The following is an 11,282-nucleotide window of genomic DNA, read 5'->3' as shown; positions in this document are numbered from 1 at the left end:
ACCATGTGTGATGTCTGATATTAATTTGACCGATTGATGCAAAGAAATGTACGAGATATGTTTATTGAGCCCTTATCTATCTACCATATAGATGGTTTGGCACATGCCTTGCCTACAAATTCAAGTAGTCCTTTAGATCTAGAGATAAAGCCCTCTCAACTCTCAAGATTACTCTTGCAAATAGCCTGTTTCGGTTTATTTTATAATATTCATTGCTTTATGATCAAGTAATAGGTAGCAATTAGAAATCCGTTTAAGAAAAAGAAAGAGAACTAGAATCTAATGTTTTATTCAAAGCTCATTGTTATTTGTGCTAATTAAGTAGCAAAAATTGAAATTACCATGGAAATTAATGAGATCCTATTAATTCTAAATATATAGGTTCGAAAGGATATTTATAGACACCGGTTAAAGATAATGAAAATATTATTTTTTATAAAAGTTTTTGCCTTTAATATGATTGCTTTTAATAAATTGAAGAGAAAACAATGCATTAGTTATAATTTTTATAATGTCACCTTAACCAATATCGTTAAGCCTCCATTTAAAATCTCTCCTTCTAAGTGAAGGATCAAAGATAAAATGATGGTATTACAAATATTATATATATAGGCTATTGGCAATTAATTAAAAATAATAGATAGTTTTATTTTTTAATTCCTTCACTTTTCCATCTGTACCTGTCCTCTTAAGCAACTAGAGTAATAAGAAAACACCCACAGGCAAATCTCTGCCTTTAACATGCAATGGTTCACTGCCACTCCAGCTAGGGTTTAACCCTCCCCTGCTAGCTAGTTATGTTTTCACAACACATGTTTACATTCATGGCCTTACTATTTAATTAGCTAGTCTCACCGACTAACATTAATTTTCTTGTATTAATATAAATTATATGTTGATGCAAACCATCCAATCTTTGCCAAAATTTTTTTTTCATTTAACGGTAAGGGATTTTTGAGTTTTATTCAATATATATATATATATATATATATATATATTGAACTGATTCAAACAAATTTATTTACCCTAAACCTAGAATCTTTGCCAATTTTAGCTAGTTAGTTGATTTAATTTTCCAGAAGTCGTGAGACCACAAGCAAAAGTCTAGCACTAGGACTTGAACTTGCTCAAGTCTCGGTCATGAGTTAGATTTGTTGCCTCTCCTTTCATCATTTCTCTTCCTTCTTTTTTGAAAAGTTCATTATTTCTCTTCTTAATTGATAAGTAACTGAAAAAAAATACATAGATTATTCAAGCACCATTATGATTTAGTTGCTCTTAAGCAAATTTATTTTACTCTTTAAAAAAACTAGAGAGTGGACCACTAAAAAAGTGAAGTAAAAAAAATCCATTTAATAATCATAGGAAATGATAACAATATATATGCATATATATTAAAATATATACACAGTTTTCTCCCATTGAGGAAGGCATTGACAACCCACTGCTGCAAAATTTGAGGTCAAAAAGAAAAACCCAGTTATTATTTTAATATCATAAAATTTTTTGGCTTAAGAACACAACAAAGAACTTAGCTTAATTTAAACAAAACATATGTGCTAGGGAATATAATAATATTATTCTATAAATACGAAAGTTTGTCTTGTTCCAATATTGGGTACTTGAAAATCTTGAATATATTCTTTCTTTTTTTCAAATGCATGAGGGAATGGTTTCAAGTGAGTGGGGAGGGGAATGGTGCCCAGCCTTTTTGAGGGGGATGCCAAAAGTTATGTAACTTTTTGAGTTCCGGCTCAAATTTGTAGGGTATTTTAAGAGAGAGTGTGTGTGTGGAAAGAGGGGAGATCATGCCTTTAATTTTTTTGCCAGTTTGCCACACTCCTGTAGGTTGTGACCGCGAGGGAGAGGGAAGAGCCATCATTGCTAAAGAGCAAAGGCTAGCTATGCTAGTCACTGGGCATGGGCCACCATGATGCTAAAAGAAGTGTCACAGTTCACAACACACCCCATCTCTTCTCTCTAAAGGCCTGCCCCCTTATATCTCCCAAATTCCCATGGCTAATCATTTGAATTTCTTTCTTATGATGAGAAAAAAAAAATAGAGAGAAAAAGAAATAAAAGAAGATTTTAATGTGTTACAAAGGGTTCCCTTTATAAAAGTTTCCCCAAAATCCTATGCTTGACATCCGTTGTATATGTTTCTACTTACTATTTGTGCAAGAAAAGAGATTCAAAAATTTTTGAAACCCCAAATCATCCCCATCCCCTCAGATCATTCAAAATTTAAACCCAAGGGTGAAAGTTTGTATTCTTGAAGTGAAACAGATCATTATCTATCAATCAATGACATGAAAAAGAATACCAACTTTTCAGATATATCACTGTTTCATGCAAAAGATTACTGCCCACACCTTGTGACATTGATAAACAGTTTTTTAAAGAGTTGCTTTTTCCTTCAAAAATATGTTTACAAAATTTGAAAGTTGAGATGAAACTTTTTGTGTCATGCCTGGTGTCAATGTAACCTTGGCGGGAAACCATGTCTTTTAGTATATCATGCTAGCGTTTGACAAAAAAAGCTTATCTAGGGTTCCTTTCATATTTCGGTTTTCTCGTCTTATTTGCATGCAAGAACAATTAACAATGTTATAATTTATTAATAAAGTGTTAAATTTTTAATTTTAATAATTAAATTTAAATCTTGACAACTTAAGTATAAAAAAAATTGCATGCAAGAACACTATCACCTTTTTTTTTTTTTTATCTGTTCCAAGCAACTAAGTAATGACCTAATATCAAGGTAGCTTGTAACTCTAATGAAAATGCCATAAAAAAGGTGAAAAACAGTTAAAATGTAGCACTAGGCTAGCTAGATCATAGCTATCTACCTTTAAGATAATTTTGGCGTACAGTCCCTGAATTTGATAGGATTCTTGATACTGCTTTTCTGATAAAGCACAGTCCACTGAGTTGCGCATGATTCATGAGATCAGTCAAGCCTGATTTTGCACGATGAGATTAGCATGTCCAACGTGCTCCTTGGTGTCCTAGCTAGCTAATATGGTATTTAAAAAGAACCAACTAATTCCTTCATTTTCTTATCAATATATATGCATATATACACACACGTCAATGGCCAAAGCTTGAAACCAAACTCTGATGGCATTAACTAATTGGTGGATATATTTTGTTTTTCACATTGTGATATGATGTTGAAATCTCTAACTGTATGACGAGCTATATCCTAGGATTATGACAAAACTTATCCATGAAAAGTGTGGTTCCTTCGAGTGAAAAAAGAAAGATGGACCTAGTTCCTATATTTTCCTATACCCATATTTCCCTGTCGGTAACAGTTATGTGCCATCCTAATCGAAGGAACAAAAAAAGTTTCCCTTGATGACCGTCACATAGGGATTCCATTAGTTTGGGACTTAACTTTCTCTTCTTCGTCTGACCCTGAAATCTGAAGCCACCATTAAAATATTCGCAAGATGAACAAAAATGTACATCTAAGAAAAAATGCAAATAAATTGATTAATAATTCTTCCCATAATGCCAATAGCTTACGACAAAAGGGAAGAGAGAAAATCATGGTTGTACCTCAAATACTATGATAAAAGGGTTATTTTGTCCAAAACTTACAACCTTGGTTACGTGCGAAATGAGCGAAATCCTAAGATATGAACTTATATAATTGGAATTTCGAAAGTTTTAAATTATATATTATTAAACAAAATTAAAGAATTCATTAATTTGGGCATCTTATTATATGGTCTTATAAACAATGGTCATCTATCTATATTACAAAGGAAAATATATATCTATTGAAGCACAACTCACACATGAAATAGACAATTGAAGTCTATTTAAAAAAAAAAAAGAGATTGCGGCGGCCTACGATCCCCCAAATCTCGCCCTCAATCACTCCTAGGCACCATACAACATTTTTAAACAAGAGTAAAATAAAAAAAAATTTAAAAAACAATTCTTCTTTTTTTAATTCAGAGTTGGATAATGATACAATGAGGCCATTTGCTTTCTTACAGGAAATTATTAAGATTTATTTTCCTCTTTGTTGCAAAATTAAATTTCACACTGCAAAAGAAAAAAACAAGGTATAGTACGAGAAAAGAACACAGATTTTCATGGTTTCCGTTATCTGATTTTACATTCACATTCTGATCCTGGCAATAGTCAAAACCCAGATAAAAAAATTTAAAAAAAAAGAAAAAAATAAATTTCTCCAGGGAAAATAGAAGCATACTACTACCATTTTTTTGGTATTATTGAGACGACAACGTTGAAAAAGGCCATGATCGTCTATGTATGATGACATAATAATATTATGATAAAATGTGATTTCCAGAGACCACTATTTACATACATATATAATTTAAACTTTAAAGAAGGAAAAAGAAAAGACAAAAAGGAAAAAAAAATAGAGTTTTAAATTGTTGAAAGTCATGGTTAATATGGGAGAGAGTAAGAAAGATTCCATCTCTTTCATGCATCATGTGATATACTCACCATCATTTCCTTGATATTCTTTGTTGATATTTTCTCATTTTCCAAACCCTTTTTTTTCTTTGATAATATTTTATATAATCCTAATCTGTGGAGCATATCCATGATTCCACCATACCTTCACTTCTTGTAGGTACATTTTCTGGCCCTTTATCACCATGAAAATCCGATGAAGAAGCCGAGAAGTTGTTCACTTTCCCATTTGAGACTCTTTGTGTGTTACTGTTGTAGCTGCCATTGATGGGCCTTAGGAGGCTTCGATCATGTTCTTGGGACCCTGTTCCTTCTCCCCAGCTTGGAGGATTAGTACTATTTTCATTTCTTGGCAATGCTCCGTCTGATGATACCATGTTCTGAAGCCCGCTGAGGTTGGTATTGACATGCCCCTGGCTCAAACCAAACTCTTCTAAAACACCCATTTTGAGAGGAGAGTCATTTGATGGAATATCGAAGGACCCTTGTGGCTTTGTTCCGAGAATGGTTGAATTGGGAAGTGGGTATTTTGGAGGGCCTTGAAAGAGAGATTGGAAGTTAAGAATTGGGTTTTGCATGTTCATGTTGAGTAGATTTTGAGGCTGCTTTAAAAGGCCTAACTCGGACGGTAGTTGATAGTTAATGGAAGTTGAACTAGATGTAGTATTGTTGTTACTAGCAGAACCGGATGTGATGTTAGTACTAGCAGTAGAAACCACAGCATCGACCATTGAGGAGCTAGGAAATGAGGAGGGAGCTGTAGAAGAAAAAACAAATGGAGGAGGATGGATTTTTTGGGCAAATGGTCTTAAAAGATAATGAGGAGGTAAAGGGTCTAACTGGGTCGATCTCATAGTGGAAGGTGTACCAAATAGGTCAAGCCTGGTTCTTGGGAAAGGTGAGGACGTGAAGGGTGGTGCAGGGATCCCAGTGAACTCCTGAACCATGGCTCGGAAATTGGTGGTGTCTGTGGTCAAAACAGTTGTTGGTGCACGCCTCGAAGCTCTGGATCTCTTCTTTGGGTTACGCACCGTATAGTTGTTGTTGTTGGGTTGGTCACTTGTGCCTGAAACTGAACTTTTTGTACCACTTTCTGGTCCCTGAGGGATCTGCATAGAAGGAAAAGTGGCTCTGCTTTGTGCTTGTTGGTTGGTTAACAACTGTTGGGTTGGTGATGATGAGGACATAAACCCACCAAGATCAGTGCAATTGGGCTCAGATCTTAGATTTTTGGACAAAACCACATCAAGATTGAGGAGTGAATTTGCGTTTGTTGCAAGTTGCGGTGATCTTGATAAAGGATGACCCAAGTAGTTTGACAAAGGGTCAAACATAGCCGACGAAGAGTGGCTTTGTTGTTGCTGTTGCGGCGGCGGCGGCGGTGGTTGGTTACCCAAGGGACCATGACCAATATGGCTCGATGGGTTGTTCAAAAAAGCTGAGATTGACTCAGCGCGTGAATCATACTCTTCACTGCCACCACTCGAAGATTGCATACTACCACTGTTACCAGAATCCATGAGAAGAGATAGGCAGACCAGAGAAAGCCAAAAGAAAAAAAGGGAAAGACGTAAAAGGGAGACAGAGATATGGGGAGTTTCAGAGAAGAGATTTTTTGCTTACTTCACTACTCAGCCTCATTTAAGAAGTAGCCATAAAAGAAAGCATGAAGTAATATAAAAGACAGAAAAGAAAGGAAAATAGAGAAGAAAGTGAAAGATCTTCTGGAAGAAGAGCTATCAGAAAGTACCCATGTTGTCTTTCAAGCTCTGATCTGCTAACAAGACAGTGGTTTGGCTTGCTTTTACTTTGTCTTTGAACAAATGGGTATGTAGTAAACAAAGGAATAAACAGCCCAAGGATCATCAAAATTAAATGCTTACAGAAGAGAGGTAAAATGAAAGTAAACTTTCTTTGAAGAAAGGAAGGAGAACTAGGGTTCTTTTTGTTTTTTTGAACCAAAATCAGCTTTCAGTTTAAGGGAGAGAAAGAGAAGTTGTTCTCTAAGCCTTTTTTTCTCAAAAAGAGAGGCTGCTTCTTTTGCATATGGTTTCACTCAAAAATATCAGGATACAGGGTGGGGCACTTATGTGTTGTGTGAGAGAAAGGCTGTGATGAAAGGCAATTTGTCAAAGTATAAGACAGTTGTGGTTTTGATCCACATGGCGTGAAAAGAATAAAAAGATATAATACTATTACATATATTATATGCTATTTCATTTAAATATTTTAGTATATAATTATATACATAACAAATTAAATTTCTTTTGTTTGAGGATTAATGAGGTGGGCAAGCAAACAAATTTGGGAAGATGGTTGTTGAATGGTATAAAAGAAAAACATAACCATCACCACCATTCCTTTTCAAAACCCATAAAAAATATTAAAATTTTAAATATATAAATATAGAAACAGTAACTAAATTGTATAAATAAAAAAACAGTTAATTTTAAAAAAAATTATATTTAATAATTTTAAATTTTAACATATATAATTTTTTATTTCCAGATTACGATATTTATAAAAAAAATTTATTAAATTATGTTATGTTTAAATTGGTTAGGTAACAAAGGTTTAATGATAGAAAAAAAAAAGAAGGCAAGTACGCTGTTTCTATCTATTTGTTTACAGATTATTTGGTATAACAAACTAATAAATGAACATAAAAAACTATTAAAATTTCCTAGCCAGAGCCTTTGACCAAGTCAGTGATTAAATATAAAAAAAAAATCATAATCTGGGTTATGATTATAGAATTGATTCCGAAACCTAAGAGAATCTTTCACAGTCTTTCTCTGTTGAAATGTGTATGGAAAATCATGATATTTCCTGTTATCTTTTATTTTATCTGATATGGTGAAATTATAATATCTTATAATTCTTCTGTTTGAAACAAAAAGAAAAGAATAGAAAGACTGAGGAAGGAGAAGAAGAAAGCTCCATGAATATTTGGATGGATAGATCAGTTGAACAACACCTTAAGTTCGCTGTAACCATCAAAACAAAAAAGAAGCTAGCTAGCTCAACAATATTATTAACTTTAACCTATATTTGGAAATATAAAAAATATATTTTTAATAATATTTTTATTTAATTTTAAATGATAATCTGATAACACAAGTTGGGTTGTAGAATTAGAGGCCTTTTGTCAATATTCTTTTTAATCTCCTTATATATATATATATATATATCTCTATCGTCTGTATTTGTCCCTACAAAACCAAACCCTAACCCTAAAAATCCTAATCCTCACGTATTCCATGTTTGCACGTAATGACCTTGCCGTCCATTGTCATGGGTTTTTGTTTTTCATTTTTTAACCTCGTTTCTAATAAAGTACATAAAAGTGATTAAAAAAAAGTACATAAAAGTTAATCTATTTTACGGTTTTGGGTACTAATTGAGTCGATATATACAGTAATTTTTTAAAGTTACAGTAAAAATTTAATTTTAATATTTATAAAACATTTTTTTATTTTTTAATTATAATTTTTTATAAAAAATAATAATAATTAAATACATCATATTATTTATCAAATCCGTCTAATATACTATTAAAAAATTAGCATCAATGTTTGCAATGCATAAATATAAATCTCACATTTTTTTGAATATTTGATTAATCTCATTTTTATTTTAAAAAATAAACTCAAATTTAATTCAATGAATAATGAATAATGTACTAATCATTCATTCAATCAAACGTTGGAATACATTGAATTTTCTTTTAATGTATTAAATATATATTTGAAAGAATATGGCTAATCATATATATTTTAGTAGTTATATAGTAGCATACAATAAGGTAATGCCAAACGGTAAAATAGATAGATAGATCGATAGCAGGACGTGGCATTTAAGGCTCTCAAATCAGTTACCTAATTATGTGTGATGTAAGTTGCTTGAGCCTGTGAAACTACTCATCTTTTTATAAACTTGGGCGAGGGTTTAGGCCCCGTAGGTGCTATCAGAGCCAAGTCGAAGCCAGAGGCTCGATTGGTGCTATCAAAATGAGGATTGATTGGACTTGCTATCGTTTTCAATCAACCTGTGGCTCACATAAGGATGCATTATTGTCGCTTTTTTGATCTCGACCCTCTGATTGATGTGGATATTAATTCCTTTCCCTTTGATGTCTCACCCTTTCTCGTAATTTCCCATCCGTATCCCATGTAAATTATAGTAGTGCTCTCACAATGGTCTCTCACGTATTACTTTATACGTACTAGTATTTCATCCAGAAACATGGGGATTTTACTTTGTTTTAACTTTGAAAGGGGGAGTTTGCAGGAATAGGATTTTTTAATTTTGATTTTTTTTTATTCTTTTTGATTGTGCCAAACAATTGATAGATATTGAGATTTAAAGTTTAAATTATTGAAAAATTAAATAAAGAGATTAATTATATAATTCAACATATATTGCTCCGAGCTATACGTTTTTCTTTGTGTTCAAATATTATGCATCAACTCAAAAAAACGCCTTTGATTGTACAAATATTGATTGTACAATTTATTCACGAAAAAAAATAAAATATCAATTATATAAGTGTCATGCTAAACCAAGTCAAGTCAATATACTTTTTGCTTTAGCTGAAATCTTCTAATTAAGAATAAAAATAATATTTCCAAAAGCTCAATAAACTTTGGGCCGCAACTATTCAATATGAATTTTAACCGTCTTAAGAAGCCCAACTTTTTTAGAATAATAATTCAGAGATATTTTTCTTGAAAATAAATAAATAAATAAACAAAATTATTAAATAACCTTTTGTTTTGGCATGTTTTATTGTGATACTTCCTTCTTAATTATGAATGTTTTAGATTTGATTTAACCTAACCTAAGTGTTGTAACAATCTTTTAGAGTCATCTATGGTCCAACCATATAAAGCAGATGTACCAAATTCGGCTTGACGTCTGAGTATCAACTGTTAAAAACTTAAAACCTGAAGATATTGCCATGGGGTTGGGTTGTCGTCCAACTTGACCTAACCCTGTTCCAGTTTTGGCCTTAAAACTATAAAAATGGCAAACTGATTTTTTTTTTTTTTTAGTATGGTTGATTTAAACAACTTGTAATGCAAGTGGGTAAGGCTTTGGTTTAATGGTAACTTTGACTTGTTATTAGTCCGTAAAAAAATTAGAGGGACTTTTAGCTTTCTTTATCGAAAGTAATGGTATCGTATTCGGCAGGTTTTATTCTTTTAAAGAATAAAGATTTATGCTTTAGAGAAAGACATAGAAAATCCAAACCCTTTACTTGTGTAGGTTGGCTAACGTCCATAGTTTTTGAAACTATTTTCATGGTCAGAGTTTTTTTTTTTTTTTTTTTTTTTCTGTGATCATTTTGTAGTAGTAATTTAGGGTTTGAAATATTCGGACTCTTCAACATTTTCCAATATAAATTCATTATTATTATCTTTATCTTTGGTTTTTTTTTTTATTATTATTACTCTTTAGGCTATAAGAAAAATGATTTTCATTTTTATTGTGGTTTGTGGGTCTATATATATATATATATATATTTGGAATAAATGAAGCTGATTTTTCATAATCAAAGGTAACCTAACCCAATTATAAGTTAATTTGAGCTTATCGTTGCTTGTCCGTACGTATGATTAGACACCACTTTGCTTTTCTTCATTGGTTCTTTCTTTCTTTTTGACTTTTTCTTGTTGAAACTTTCACTTACAGTAACTTTAATGTTCTTGCTGGTCAAATGCCTGAGCTTCACTATGGCAACACCCCTCATTCATGGATTTTCATAACTATGTATATATACATATATATATATATATATATCTCTTTGATCTGTCTATCAGAAAAAACTTTAGTAGCATGAAATCTTTGTAATCAGTAATGGAGTCAGAAATTTTGTCATTGGATTTGATACAGAAATGATGTATAGACAAACATCCTTCACCAAAGTGTGTGTGTATATATATATATATATATATATTAGTCTTCTAGAGCGTAGCTAGGAGGCTGGCAGGGGTGATAGTCCCTTCAAATTTTTCATTGTAGTAGAATATTTCATCCTATCAAATATAATATTCAGTTATTTTTTTAATAAAATTATTATTTGAGTCCTCATTTTTCATATTTTTAATTTTTCCCTACTAGTCTTGGATCTGTGTTAATTTAGATGATGATAAAAATTGTCACCAAGATGAAGTTGAACAATCTGTTTTCCCATTTTTGTTGAGCTCTGAATTGATTAAAAACCAAGAAGGCAAAGACAATTCCAATTTCTAAATCCCAACCTTAGCCTAAAATCCCAAAGCTGCAGCCCAATCTGAGCAGTTTTTCTTTGAAAAACCATGCTTGAAATTTATGCATCATTAATGCAGGGTGTCTGCAAAATTGACTATTATGTGGCAGGCCGTACAGGAACATATCCAAGAAGCTCCCAAATTGTGAAGATATTTCAATTTCAAAATGGGGGTTAGACTGCTGCTGGGAGGGGTTTAGGGTCAAACATTATAAAAGTCTAGCAGAGAAGGTGGTCAAGTGGACCATACAGTAGTATAGTTTTTTCTTGATGCTTTGGGTGGGTCCTTTGGAGCTTGATTAATTAACCAGATGGGGTTTTGGGTTGCCTACGTTGCTAATCTTCAGCGCCGGATCCAAGGCACTGACCAGTGACCAACTGACCATCTAATAATCCATCCATCTGCCAAAATTGTTTGACAAATACACATGATCTTGGTGCCATATACAGCTAACGCCTGTCATTTTTTGTGAATATTTTGGGGCTCAATGGTGACCAAAACCTTTATCGCTCTTTCGCCAAGTTCCATTTGGCTACTTTTGATTGAAAC

General features: G+C 32.5%; 1 protein-coding gene across 1 annotated transcript; it reads right to left on the bottom strand.

Moving 5' to 3' along the window:
- Window positions 1-4,085: 4,085 nt before the first annotated feature.
- LOC149516343 (uncharacterized) lies at window positions 4,086-6,566 on the bottom strand. Its single transcript, XM_089766379.1, has one exon. It carries the CDS (start codon window positions 5,979-5,981, stop codon window positions 4,572-4,574), a length of 1,410 nt encoding a protein of 469 aa, XP_089622505.1. The 5' UTR covers window positions 5,982-6,566; the 3' UTR covers window positions 4,086-4,571.
- Window positions 6,567-11,282: the final 4,716 nt, after the last annotated feature.

The sequence above is a fragment of the Durio zibethinus genome, chromosome 10, assembly GCF_047325235.1.
Source record: "Durio zibethinus cultivar Kanyao isolate XHJ-2024 chromosome 10, ASM4732523v1, whole genome shotgun sequence".
Taxonomy (NCBI): domain Eukaryota; kingdom Viridiplantae; phylum Streptophyta; class Magnoliopsida; order Malvales; family Malvaceae; genus Durio; species Durio zibethinus.
Note: the sequence above shows the minus strand (reverse complement) of the source record. Positions and strands in the feature narration are given on the sequence as shown.

What these genes read in the sequence shown, in the direction of transcription:
- LOC149516343 (XM_089766379.1), bottom strand. Translation starts at nt 5,981, where the DNA reads ATGGATTCTGGTAACAGTGGTAGTATGCAATCTTCGAGTGGTGGCAGT.